The sequence below is a fragment of the Pholcus phalangioides genome, unplaced genomic scaffold (genome assembly GCF_987345545.1).
Source record: "Pholcus phalangioides strain wild (caught in Gottingen) unplaced genomic scaffold, Ppha-v1.0 ptg000016l_1, whole genome shotgun sequence".
In the NCBI taxonomy this organism is placed as follows: Eukaryota; Metazoa; Arthropoda; class Arachnida; order Araneae; family Pholcidae; genus Pholcus; species Pholcus phalangioides.
The window spans coordinates 12,470,225-12,484,652 of NW_028301609.1; the positions used below are offsets into that span (position 1 = coordinate 12,470,225).

At 37.2% G+C, this 14,428-nt stretch overlaps 1 protein-coding gene across 1 annotated transcript; it reads right to left on the reverse strand.

Annotated features, from left to right (window-relative positions):
- Positions 1 to 1,667: 1,667 nt before the first annotated feature.
- LOC149075070 (putative methyltransferase DDB_G0268948) lies at positions 1,668 to 10,781 on the reverse strand. The gene is made up of 8 exons (XM_089246008.1): positions 10,713 to 10,781; positions 10,253 to 10,354; positions 8,605 to 8,733; positions 6,285 to 6,448; positions 5,808 to 6,024; positions 4,373 to 4,470; positions 4,098 to 4,238; positions 1,668 to 1,877 (listed from the first exon to the last, which is right to left on the reverse strand). Exons 1-8 carry the CDS (start codon positions 10,779 to 10,781, stop codon positions 1,778 to 1,780), a joined length of 1,020 nt encoding a protein of 339 aa, XP_089102134.1. The 3' UTR covers positions 1,668 to 1,777.
- Between the last annotated feature and the right edge of the window lie 3,647 nt (positions 10,782 to 14,428).

The following is a 14,428-nucleotide window of genomic DNA, read 5'->3' on the forward strand; positions in this document are numbered from 1 at the left end:
TTTCGCTTTCTTCTGATTGGTTCTTTTCTACTTTTTTTTCCTTTTCCCTCTTCTGTGAAGGGATCATCATCATCATCATCATACCCTTACATTTCAGAATACCTCCAGTCATTTTCTCTATCTTCCTCTTGCTTAACTATGTGCGGACATCTCTTGCTACACCCTCTTGGAAAGTGGAGGAGGTTGATAACACTGGGAACATTTTTTTTCCGTTTTCTGTTGCATGAGATTTTTCAACTGATCTAAGTTATTTTCTTATCGTATTTACAGGGAGGATTAGCAGGCTAGAACCCAGGGCGGCAAGTTCAGAAGACCGGCAAATTTCAGAAATGAGTGGCTAATAGAATTTGTAGACTATGGGAGAAGGACATCGAAATTTGTATAACCCTCAATAAATCCGCCTTTGCCCGGACAACAAGGGAATATGCCAGTAAGTGACCAAAAGAGTGACACCTAGAGAGTTTGCTAGCACGTGAGTGACTTAGAGCGTAAGCAATAATGTGAATGACCAAACGAGTGACCTACACAGTGAGGGACCAGGTCAGGGAGGGACCTAGAGCGTGGGCAAGCCTGTGATTGACCAAAATAGCGTGGGCAAGCCTGTGATTGACCAAAATAGCGTGCAAGCATGTGAGTGATCAAAACAGTATGCAAGTATGTGAGTTACCAAAACAGTGCTCTAGCATGTAAGTGACCAAAACAGTGCTCTAGCATGTAAGTGACCAAAACAGTGCTCTAGCATGTAAGTGACCAAAACAGTGCTCTAGCATGTAAGTGACCAAAACAGTGCTCTAGCATGTAAGTAACCAAAACAGTGCTCTAGCATGTAAGTGACCAAAACAAATGCGCTAGCATGTGAGCGTTCAAAACAGTATGAAAGCACGTGAGTGACCAAAATAGTGTGCAAGCATGAGAATGACTAAAAGAGTGACTTTAGAGACACGGGTGTACTTGCAAGAGTAGTGGGGTGGAGAGGCCAAGCTGGTTATAGAACAAGTTGAAGAATTCGGGTAGAATTTTTTAGCCAAGAAAATTAGGGTGTCATGACAGTTCAGCGCGAGACAATTTAGCGCAGCGTCAATTCAGCGCAATGATTATGTTTGTAAATAAAAATTCCTTTCCCACTTTTTCCACACATACTGTAGGCCTGTCATACTTTCAAAATGCTTTGAATTGATCTTGAAAATAAGGTGTGGTTATAATTTTTTTTTTTTTTTTGACACAAATATACCGTCATCATGAGACATGTATTATCATGTCATAAAAGGTAGTTACGCTTGCAGCTGAAAATTATGCGCTATTTTTCGTAGAAATTCTACTGGTGTTCGATTCCCGTAATTTTGAACTATTTCATAAATTCTTTTCCAGTGTCCATAGCTCTTTCCTTTACGACACTTAGTAGTACTTGTCATCTAACAAATCAGCAATGTATCAGTAAGTATGCCAGTCCTAAGTCTGGAAAAAAGTGGGAAGGGAATTTTTATTTACAAAACACAATCACTGCGCTGAATTGTCGCGGCGCTGAACTGTGCGCCAAAACAGTGCGCTAGCAATCCCTGCAAATTTGTGTAGCCCACTGGCGGCAAAATCATAAATTCACCTCTGTTTTCACACTGAAATTTCTAAAACAAGATATAACTTCTCACATAAATAAAATTACACTGAAATCAAGGAAATAATAGTGGTATTTATATTTTCAATAAATTTCTCTCTACAATCTTTACAAGCAGATGCCGACCAGCAACAACAGCATTGACTTGAAATCCACAAAATTTTGTTATTTGCTTTCTTTCCTGCACAGAACCAGGGTGAAATCCCTGCATAGTTTCAATGGTGATGATTCGGTTTCAGGTGTCAGTCCCAGCAATTTTGAGAGCCTTCGGAGAATTAATTGTAATGAATTTAAAAAAGTAATTAAAGTGAGATTATGTTTCAAAACACCGAATGTACATGGTGTCCTATAAATTCGTAAACAGTTTAAAAAATCCATTGAAAAATTGAAGGGACTGATATATTTGAATGCGGTTTGAGGAAAAGTTATTTTCCCATGAAGTAAAAATTATTTTGGTACAGAAAAAAAATTAGTTCAATTTTTTGTTGACAGAAGGCGTTGCACGAAAGTCAAGCAGACGGTTTGGCCGTGAATCTTTCTTAAATCTCTTCTAGGTCAGAAACCAGGGCCGGAACTGGGGGGGGGGGCAGGGGAACGCTCGACCAAGGATGAGAACCACCGGGCTATATGAGCCTCAAAACAGCTCTGTATGATGTTTTCTGTTCCATTCTCATACGCAAAGGGTGTTCATCCTTTAACAGAGTGTGGGTCACTTCATTGGTTTGAAAACGTGTCGTGGGGCACTTTAGTGATCTAGAGTAGCACCGCAATTCACTTAAGTGATCTGTAAATGTGCCGTGGGTCACTTAAGTCATTCATAAATGTGCCTCTCAGTTCCTTTTTATAAAATGGTTTGAGATCGCGGGTTACACAAGATGACTAAGAGGTCCAAATTCGCCCCGTGAGCCATGAGCAGAGCATGTATAACATATACTATAAAGCCATAAGTCAGTGGAAACTTTGGAGATTAGACATTTTTTTTCGAATTTCTAGAAAACTAATGGACGAATCGTTCTGTAGTTTCTCGGGTATGTAAAAATAATGCTTGAACTCAAACTTTCCAGCGCAGATTCGGTCATGAGCTCTTTTAGGAACAACCCTGTGCCACATAAAACTGCAAATGATTTGTAACATTCACCAAATATTTTACTTGCTTTGTGCAATACTTGTATGCATTTTCATGAAAATAGCACGTATATTCACGATGTTATAAATGTGAAATGTTAAAAAATTCCAATTTTCATCTCATGTTTTTTGCTTATAAACGTGCAGAGTTTTGAACCAATTTTGACGAAACTTACAGAAAATTTGACACTTTTTATGAGAGACACTGTAAAGAAATTTAAAATGCAACAATTTAATATTCGATGAGGTATGAGCATTTTAAGTAAATGATTTTTAATCACGCATGCGCAGGATATATCAACTTCAATTTCTTATAATTTGGATTGTCAGTGCAACTTATATAAAAATTACAGTTGAATTTCGTGAAAATTCAGGAAGATATCGGCGATACCGTAAGCAGTAGTTTCAGTTATTTGCTGAAAGTAGCGAGATGACAAGGGATTTTCCACAAATCGATATGTTGATTGTTTTCTGTCATTTAATTATCAGCGTCAATTTGTTCATTTTGACATCATACACCCGTGTTGTGCTCAAGCACTTCTCTCATATAGCATCGCATCAGATATCTATCTTTATTCATTAGCACAATACTGGTCGATGGGGAGTTTGTTCTCGAAATAATCAAACGTCAGAAGATAATCGAAATACTTTTGGGAAAATTCCTTATCATCCAGCTGCTTTCCGCAAGTAACTGAAATTGCTTCTCACTTCATCATCTATATATTTTTGAATTTTCACGGCATTCAACTGGAATTTTTATATAATCTGCACTATATATCTGGCAGCCAAATCATGAAAAAGTTTCTAGTTTCTATACAAAAATTGCCACGTTTTCAAGACAAATAAATTAAATTGGTCGAATGGTGGATCAAATCAATTTGTCTTGAAAACGTGGCAATTTTTGTATAAATTAAAACCAGGCAAAATTTCTAATTTTTGTGATAAGTTTATATTTCCTTTGCACATGCGTAACTAAAGATCATTTACTCACTAATGCTCATGCCTCATCACATCGAATACAGAATTGTTAGGTTTTAAATTTATTTACAGTATGTCTCGTGTATGTTAAATTTTCAAATTTTCGTGAGTTTCGTAAAAATTTGTTGAAAACCCTGCATGTTATAATCAAAAACTATGCAGTGAAATGTGGAATTTTTATAAGACAGCATTTATATCTTCGTGAATATACGAGCCATTTTCACAAAAATGCGTGAAATTACTAGAAATTCAAAAAAATGTTTTTTACTCCAAAGTGTCTACTGACACTTTGGAGTAGAATGGACTTCATGGCTGTAGAATATGCAATATTTTGAGTGTGTCAACGTCGTGTTGCGTTCCACTTCTTACATGGAGCATTTACCTGTTTTTGAAGTTAAGGAGTAGCCTCGCAGCTTCTTCATCTCCTCGTTCATTTTTGAACTTTTGGAAACCGGATAATGTCTGCAAGTATCCCATGATATCCGATAAGGTCCCGTCAAAGACATCATTTATCTCATACATCCTGCAACATTACAACCAAAACAAGCCATGCTTTATAAAACTATAACGAGTAACTTTAAAACTGCGTGTTTGCAGCCGAGTATAATGCATCGCCGGAGTGCGTAATAACCCGTGAGAAAAGCAGTGCTTTCATACCTTTCAACATCTTCGAAAGGAAATTCTACATTTCTGTACAGATCGACGGCTATTGCTGATTTTGCCGACCAATACGGCTGTAGATCTTTAAAATATAGCTGAAATAGAACGAGAAGAAATTAACGTAACGGCTAGAAATTGCTGTATGATAAAAAAAAAATATTCATTAAAAAATTATAACAACGATGAATTTTTATTCAGCCGCCTGGGGACAGTTGACTATGCGGCCTCAAAATGTTTGGGGAACTATGCTCTAAGCACTCGAGTGATTTTGGTGCCCCTCCCTCCAACTTTTAACCTTAATGCATGGCCCGAGAGGTCTCATTACAATTAGATCTGTTTATGTTTTTCGAAAGTAAGTATGTAAATTGGTAAGCAGGTATATTTAAGATATTTAAGTGGGGGAGGGGGGGGGGGAATCAGAAAAATCATTTCGCTCGAGACCTACGATCCACTTCTCAGAAGCGTCAAGCGCCGGAGAGACCTCATAACAATTTAATCTGGTTAAATTTTTTGAGAGTATGCATTCAAATTGGTAGGCAGGTATCTATAGCCAGGTAAACAGTGGGGTTCTCAGAAAACTTTGTTTTGCCCGGGGGGGGGGGCCTATGATGCTGTTGAACCAGCTCTGGGCCTACTTTATAGAAATTCAGTAAAATCTCGATAAAAAACTGAGCATTAACACGAGTTCCCTTTTCTCAATTAACTGCTTTTTGTCTCACCCTCAGGGCGGCAACTAGAAACGAAAATTTTCTTTGTTACTTGGGGGTGGGGATCTGTATTCATTTTGGCTCTCCTTCCTGTAATTCATCATCAAGGGCCAAACTCTTGCGTACGCCGTCTTTCAGGGGCTCTCGTTTAGCGTGTGTAGTCAAATCTCTGCTTGTGAGTACGTGTAAATGGCTGTTCTAAATAAATCGAGAGGGGAGATGTGGCCCATCACCTAGGATGACCACAGTGACACGAAGGGCTCACTCGATCCACCAAGCCGGGAAGAGTAGACGAGGTTCAGGACCTTGCTTGGCCACCGTAGAGGACTCACTAGAGCCACAAAGCCGAGAGAGATGTGGCCCAACACCTGGGCTGCCACAGCGACACGAAGCAGTCACCCGAGCTACCAATCCTAGAAGAGCAGACGTGGTGCACGACCTGGCCTTGCCACGGTAAACAACAAAGGGCTCATTAGAGCTGCAAAGCCATAAACTTAAATTTGTAACTTATTTTTTCAATGTGTTTTATATTTGTGTATGTAATAGTACCCAGCCGGGGCAATTTCTAAAATAGACAGTTGTCAACAGAGCCTGGGCGGTGCACGGTATGAAATAGAAATGTTTTAAATAAATCTGTGACATCCTGCATTTTGTTTCTTGCTTTACTCATTTCAAGGACTTGTGTGAGAGAACCTTATCCGGAGAACAATATCTATACGACAAACCTCTTTTATCAACTCCACAATCTGCTTATTTTTCTCTTCGTCGCTCACAACTGGCTTAAGCCATAAGTAGATAAATGTTGCCAGAACACCGCCGTCGACCAAAACTCTACGAGCCTCAGGGAAAAAGGTGTCAAGATCGAACCAGTGAAGTGCAGAACTGGCTGTTATCAACTGCACGCTTTTGTCTGGAAAGCCAAGTGTTTCGGCAACTTGGTGCCTGTTGCAAACAAAAAAAATAAAAACTTGTGTCATCGCAACTTTTCGCAACTAAAAATTCCAACTCCTTTAATAATGTGAAAAGCAAACCTTAAACATTAGATATTCGTTTCGAAATTTTTTTTTATTAAAGAGAAACAATTTTTTCCCCTTGCTGTAGGGCACAAAGATGAACTTACTATGTTTTCTATTTTTAGATTTTGAAAGTATCATTTGTAAAAGAGAGAAATTTTCAATATTTCATTAAAAAGATAAACTCGCCTGTATTCCACGTTGCTTAGCTTCCTATTTGTCTGGGCCTCTTTTATTTGTTCTTCACTCACGTCAAGGCCGATGATTTTTTGGAAAAAGGGAGCAAATCTAACTGCACTCTGCCCCGATCCGCAGCCAACATCAACTGCAAAGGTGCGTTGATCATCGGGGATCTTTAAAAACAAAAACAAGCACAAAAAATAAAATTATTCGAATCACTGACATTTTTCAAACAAGTTCGCAGTGAAATTCCTCCCGATTCCGTGGAGGTGATGAAGATACATACTTAAATTCTGAGTGGATTTAATCGGAACCGCCCTTGCGGGGTGCGCGGCAGATGCTGTCGCACCGGGCGCCGCGTTTTGGGAGGCCCCGCACTTACAGTAATATTAATAATTCCTTTAATAAATTCTGGAATTCTGCATTTTCATCTAGAAAGAAATAATTCTGGAACTTTCGTCATTTTTAGAATTCGGAATTTTCATCAATTTCTGGAATTATTTCTTGCATGTATTCTGGATCTTCATCAATTTCTGGAATTATTTCTTGCATGTATTCTGGATCTTCATCAATTTCTGGAATTATTTCTTGCATGTATTCTGAATCTTCATCAATTTCTGGAATTATTTCTTGCATGTATTCTGGATCTTCATCAATTTCTGGAATTATTTCTTGCATGTATTCTGAATCTTCATCAATTTATGGAATTATTTCTTGCATGTATTCTGAATCTTCATGGGTGCTGTAATTGCATGTATTCTGAATCTTCATGGGTGCTGTAATTGCATGTATTCTGAATCTTCATGGGTGCTGTAATTGCATGTATTCTGAATCTTCATGGGTGCTGTAATTGCATGTATTCTGAATCTTCATGGGTGCTGTAATTGCATGTATTCTGAATCTGCATGGGTGCTGTAATTACATGTATTCTGAATCTTCATGATTATAATTTTCTGAAATATTTGATAGCCTTCTCTCATAGAGTTCATAACATTCATTGCTAAGGCCCCCCCCCCCTCGAAATTATCTGACCCGCTAGTATTTTCCCAACGGGCCCCGCATCTGGTAAGGGCGGCCCTGGATTTAATGGATGAACATTCACTTGTATTTTCAACAAGAGCAGTATAGGCCTACTAGAGTATGTGTCGAAGCAAGCTATAGTGTTGCACGAAGAACGGCAGAAGTTTGACTTCAGCGAACAGGGCAGTCGTGCTGGTATCAAGTACTAGTTGCTGCCTTGACTGTTGGTCAAAGCCGTCCTTAGGGGGAAATTAAGGTAGGTGCGGTTGCACAGGGCCCCACACTTACGATAACAATGAATTTCTTTCATAAATTCTCAATTTACGACATTTTTGCAATTATTACTTTCATTTATTCTGAATTTTTATTATAATTCTGGAAATATACATTTTTATCAATTCTGTAGTTTCACCATTTTTGGAATTTTGAGTTTTCATCAATTCTGAAATTATTTCTTTCATTTGTTCTAAATTTTTATTAATTCTGAAAATTATTTATTTCATTAATTCTGAAAATTATTTATTTCATTAATTCTGAAAATTATTTATTTCATTAATTCTGAAAATTATTTATTTCATTAATTCTGAAAATTATTTATTTCATTAATTCTGAAAATTATTTATTTCATTAATTCTGAAAATTATTTATTTCATTAATTCTGAAAATTATTTATTTCATTAATTCTGAAAATTATTTATTTCATTAATTCTGAAAATTATTTATTTCATTAATTCTGAAAATTATTTATTTCATTAATTCTGAAAATTATTTATTTCATTAATTCTGAAAATTATTTATTTCATTAATTCTGAAAATTATTTATTTCATTAATTCTGAATTTTCATCAATTCTGGAATTCTGCATTTTTATCTAGATAGAAACGCACTGTATATAATTAATTAATTTATTTCTTTCATTTTCATTAATTCTGGAAGTGTTTCGCTCATTTGTTTTGAATTTTCATGGTTGCCGGAATTTATCTCTGTCTCAGTTATTTCTCTTATTTTCAATTCAATGGATTGCGCCTTTTTTATTAGCTCTCAGATAATTTCTTCCATTTGGTCCTAATTTTAATTGGTTTTGAATTTACAACCGTATGGCCGTACGGATCGCAAAACCAAAGAGCCGCCCCTGCTATTAGGTCCAGCACCTATGACGGCCAGACTTGCCTACTTTCCCTGTGACTGTGGCTCCGGAAACGTCAGTTATCTAGATTTGCCTAAATTGGTTTTTGCGATAATTCATAAAAAAGTCTAACGAATCGAAAACCAGAGTTTTTTGAATTGAAGGTTAATAAAAGAATTCTCACTTTCTGCCTAAGGTAGTTCAGTATAGTGTCCACCACTTTAGATGGAATATCCCTCCTGAACACGCTGTAAACTTTGCAATGATCTTTTCGTAAAAACTCCTTATTCTCCATCATCACACGTACGACTGGCTGTAAGAGGGACAAAAATTTAAAAAATCAAGTACTACAGTCCGTCTCAAAAGCTTATAAACATAAATAGAAGGCCACAACAGACAAAATGCCTAACGAAGTGGCTGAGAAATAGATGCCCATAACAAATATGGATGTCATATATTTTTAAAATGCAGCAACTCCCAATTAAAAATGATAAAGATGCAATTACAAAAACTATAAATAATATATTGATAATCATAATAATGATAAAATATGATGCAATGCCCATAAAATGTATTTATAATGCAGTTTTAGATAATGCACTTTTCTTGAAATAACAAGACAAACACCACGAGTAAAACTAGCACTTTTAATCAAGGACTTTAATTAGCACCTTAATGGGTGATACTTGAAGCATTTCTACATGTACAGAAAAAAAAAAATTCCACGAAAGAACATTTTTCTTTGGAACACTATAATACCAAAAATACAAAAAAATGTCTGTCTCAAAAGGTTTAGAAAATTCAAATTTACAAAAACATTACAGGCTTTTAATAGTTAATAGACTTTTAATTTTTTCTAATAAACTCAAACACATTACCCTCCATGGATCTAATTAAATTCTGTAGGATTCCAATATCGAAACTGAACCATGCTTCCTCGATAGAGCTCTTTACGTCATCAACAATCAAATACTTTATTTCATTTGCAACTACATTTATTGTAATTAGGCCGTCATGCATTCCTAATAGGATTCAAGTCGAAACCCGTGGCTGACCAGTCCAAAACGGATACATTATCGTGATTAAAGAGTTATTTTGTGGCAGTTGATCTTTGAATAGACACATTATAATAAGGGCGGTTACAAAATCGATTAATTAATTAAATCTATTAATATGAATCGATTAATGACCTGAGTAATCGATCAATTGTTAATCACAGTTAAAAAGTTTAGTTGAGTTAATCGACTCGATCAATACGATAAAGATTCAATTAAAATTTTCATTAAAATTATGTAAATTAACTTTGTTTACTTGACGAACCGATTAGATGTCTTGAATGATGTTTCCTCTTCATAAAATTTTAGATGTGAGTGACCATATTTCACTATCTTGTACTAATAATTTCATCATTTTGGGATTGGGAAAAAAAAGTGGATTCAATGAAAAGTGGGAGGATTTCATTTCCAAATTCCGTTTGGAGTTTTAAAAGAAAAGCACAAAATATGCTACCTCCACTGTGAACATGTTTTGGTGTTCGGGAAACACGCCCCCCTCCCCAATACCATTTGGGAACGAAACCCCACTCTTAGACATTTCCTACAGTTTCTAAAGAGAAACCAGCAACACTACGAAAATCGAAAGTAGTTTCGAAATAAGTAACTAACCAAAAAAAATAATCGATCTTCTAAAAAAAGGCAAGATCCGAGTTAAGAAATTCCAGGATATGGATGAACATTCAGAATATTAATACCGCTCCATGCGGGTGGTCAGAATATATAAGAAAAAATTATTTTCCCATTTCTTTTAAGATTTATCAGCATAGATATACTCACATTCTCCTTCGCGAGACGCAGTGAGGATAACCTCAGCCGGCAAAGTTTTCTCGAAATTTTCCCTTTTGAGCCAATGTTTTCCCCACTCTTTTCTGCTGCTATCTATTGATAACAATTTGCAGTCAATACTTATACAATAATACACACAAAGATAAGATTGTACCTTAAGTGACCATACGTCCCGTCTGGAACAGTCCCGGTTTTTTTCTGTCGTGCAATTTATTACCTAGTGAGTTCTGAGTTGTGCCGGCAGTGTACGTGTGTGGCTCTTTGTGGTGAGATTTTTCAACGGCGAGATCGGTTCGCATTTGCGCCTCGAAGTGGGGGAACCACAGAAAACCAACTTTAGACACCTACCACTGTGGCGACGGTGGTGCTCGAACCCGGTTCTCGGCGATGCGAGTCCGTCACTATGATCACTCAACTACCACAGCGTCTGAATCTCTGCTGCTATAAATACCTCGTGATGGAGTATGGTTGTATGGCCGAGCTCTGGTAACGTGTAGGGATTATTACTTAAGTCACCCATGGGCCTGGCTGAAACTGAAAATGTGGCCCACTGTATGTCAGTGGTTGAAGACCCCTGTTTACACCAACTCCTCGCGACGCCCCTGATAGAGGTTGGCGACACCCTTAGGAGCCGTAACGCCACTTTGAGAACCACTGGCTTAGTTTGTTATGATTAGATCTGTCAAGACCGATGGCCTCTTTATAAGAGAGGCTGACAGGGCCTCATACTCCTGGATCCCGATACGAATGTTATTTTTTTTACGTTATACATTTTTTATAGAAGGGCCTGTAGAAAAATTCTGGCATGGGGGTTCATTGAATATCCCAGTCTAGGGATCAAGAACTCCCCTCCCCTCCACAAATGGAAATTACTCGAAGACTCAAACAAAAGAAATATGTAAAGTCCTTTGAGAGGGAATTCCGAAAAAATCCAGCACACCTCGGATTATCCGGAACCTCGAACTTTCGAGACTCGAATTATCTAGTCCAGTGGTTCTCAACCTTTGGAAACCCGTGGCAAGGTAAATCTCTTTTGTGTAAATGAAATGCCCGGTCGTACACACAATTAACGAGGAAATTAATGGGAAAAATGAAACTGCGAATCACTCACGGCCCGGTGTGACTAATGTTAGGGCCCGGTACTGGGCCGTAGCCCGGCGGTTGAGAAACACTGATCTAGTATTCACTGTATCTTCGAAGGATGGTCGTGTCGGAGGCATGAAATCTTATGACTTGCTTTTGCAACAAGTTAAACCCACAAGTCACATTAAAATCTGGATAAAGTACTTCGCACTTGAGTCCACTGGCCTTTATTGCGTTATAATGATGACACTTCTGCTCAGGGGCTCCTTCCGATGATTATGGTAATTTCTTTTTATTCACAAGATCTAAAAAAAAAATCAAGTTTGAAAATAAAAACAAAATTCTTTTAAATACAGAAGACAAAATCTAAAAGATTAAGATGAACTTGTGATGTGATTGATGCCGCGATGAATGAACCTAGGCCTGATGCAATCCAGCTCAGGCCAAATACCTCAAATGTAAGGTTATCCCACGTGATCAAACAACAAATCCTCAGATATATATATCCCTCACTTTACGCAATTAATTAATTGGTTCTGCAAAACAATCGCGTCTGGCGAAATCTCGTAAAGTGAGATAGCATAAAGCCCCCCGAAAAGAGGATACCCTCAACACAAAAAAAAACGGAGCATAGTAACAAAATGTCACTCAAGTGAAGGACCACAGTCCGTATAAAAATGAAGATCGATATGAAATTGGCTTCTCGGCTACTAAGGGGGAATGGTGGAGGATTACGTAGAATGGATGGTGATAGGAACTTTGAAGCTAGTTATGGAAGCGAAGTGTCAATACAGAGATCTGAAGCGAGCGCAATGAGATTGCGCGGAACTATATAGTTTTTTGATTGTAGGCTGTAAACTAGAAACCGCTATTAGACTTGCGCTAGGAATGCGCGTACTGAAGTGTAAGCACAACACTTAGAATCAAAACGAAAGTGTCCGTCTGAGCGTGAAACTACCATTTAATTATGTAAACAAGAACGAGAGTGCGACACTCGCAAATTATTGGTTACCGTGGGGCTTCATTTCTTCAAAATTTTAAAGGTATATTCATTTAAACTTTTTCGAAGGCCTAACGAGAGCAATTCCTATTACACATTTCCATGTCCCCTTGACAATGCCGACAAGTTTCAAGACAGCATTTAATATTTGAATATATAACAAAGCCCCACGGGAATCAGAATAAATCGTGACCCACTGTTACAAAATATCGATGTATTATAGTTCCCGTGGGGTTTCGTATAAGATCAATACTAATTTTTGTTTTTTATCGAATTTTAAGATATATTTATGTTGGGAAAAAGAAAAGCTAAGCTGTAATTGGTCCAATGGTTCCTTAAGACACAGAATGGGGAGAGCAAATGACAGTGGCCTATATTTTGTGATAACTAGAAGTCTAGTTGATAGAACGATATATTTAGTGTTTCTAAAAAGAATTAACAGTATCGGACACTGCCACGGTTATTTTTGTGAAAACGTCAATCGTATATAATTGAAATTAAGTTTTTCGTACTATAAAATGCTGTGATGGGGATCATGGGAACAAAATTTCACGTAATGGAAGTTTCGAAATACAAATAAAAATGAAGATCGATCTGTAGGTGGCTTTTCGGCTACTAATGAGGGGAGAATGATGGAGAAGAGACAAAGAATAGGAATGGATGGATGAGTATACGAACATTTATGGAACTAGTAATGGGGTAGAATGTGTTTAAAAATGCGTGCAAGAACGCATGAAGTGGCTATAAGTGATTTGAAATGGGTCTAGGTCAATTTGTCGCAGGACAACTCGTCGCATTCAATTTGTCGCAGCGTCAATTCGTCGTGCGTGCTACAAATTTGTCGCAGACTCATTTCGTCACGGTACAAATTTGTCGCAGACTCATTACTCATTTCATCGCGACAAATTTGAATTTCTTTAAAATTCATATGCTTGTTGTAATCTTATAAATAGGGTAGTTGCTTTAGGCGTAAAAAATGGAACTATTTCTTTTTTCTCATTTATTGGAAATGTTCCCCCTTCCCATCTGTTTTAATTTTTAACAAATGAAGGAACGTATTCAATGAAGTCATTAAATTTTTAAAATTTAATTTTTACCATATAAGCCGCATTTCTGTCGGGATTTCCATTTCTCGCAGTGAGGGATGATGAAGAGCTCACCCAAATAAAAAATTGAGATAAAATAAATTTTTAAATTTTAATTTCCACCGTATAAGCCGCATTTCCCACTTTTTGTCGGATTTTCCATTTCTCGTAGTGAGGGGCGTTGGGAGCTCACCCAAATAATAAATTGGGATCAAATAAATTTTGAAAATTTAGTTTCCATCGTATAGGCCGCGCTTCCCGCTTTCTATGTATCCATGCAGAGAATATATCTTTAAGGAATTTTTTATGACAATGTATCTAAGTTTTATGTGTAACAGCTGCGAAAAGTATTATTTTCAAATTATTTTTTTGCAATGCAGTGTACATTTCAAATCGCTTTGTATTGTCACACCGAAATAATATTCAAACACTCCGACCATAGGCACCAGAACTGGGGGCTGATGCCATTTGAGCCGCCCCCCCCCCCCATCAACTCCAATAACTCATGAATATACAATTCAATGCACCATTTCGCCTCCTGAGTACGGGTTTGAGTCCCTTATAAACGGAATGAATGGCGATTTTTAGCCCCCCCCCCCACCTCCTCAATGTTTCTTTCATGTCGGCACCTATGACTGGCCAAGGATGCCGGAAGTGTTTGGAACTTGTGGGTTCTTGTCTTGATCTTGAAGTACGAAATTTTGATTTCTGAATCATTTCTCTGGGTGCTCATACCCATTCTATAAAGTACCGTGGGCACCAACAGCATCTCTGTCTCTGACACCACTGCAAATGTCAATCGATTTTTGATTTATTTTTTTTTTCAACTCCAAAGTAACAACTCTCGAGTAAAAAGAATGAAATCAGACTTTTAATTGGCCCATTGTATGTAACTTCATGTACATGACACTCGAAATTAAAATTACAATATCAATTACATTTAGAAATTTAACTGCATATAAAAGTTTAATTATATTTTAAAATTCGGTTATAAAAATT

Excerpts from the sequence above, each read along its gene's own strand:
- LOC149075070 (XM_089246008.1), bottom strand. The coding sequence starts at position 10,781 with ATGGGTGACTTAAGTAATAATCCCTACACGTTACCAGAGCTCGGCCAT. Across the intron at positions 8,734-10,252 it reads TGCGTCTCGCGAAGGAGAAT|CCAGTCGTACGTGTGATGAT; the intron begins GTGAGTATATCT and ends TCCCTCTTACAG. Across the intron at positions 1,878-4,097 it reads CTCCTTAACTTCAAAAACAG|GCTCTCAAAATTGCTGGGAC; the intron begins GTAAATGCTCCA and ends AATTCTCCGAAG.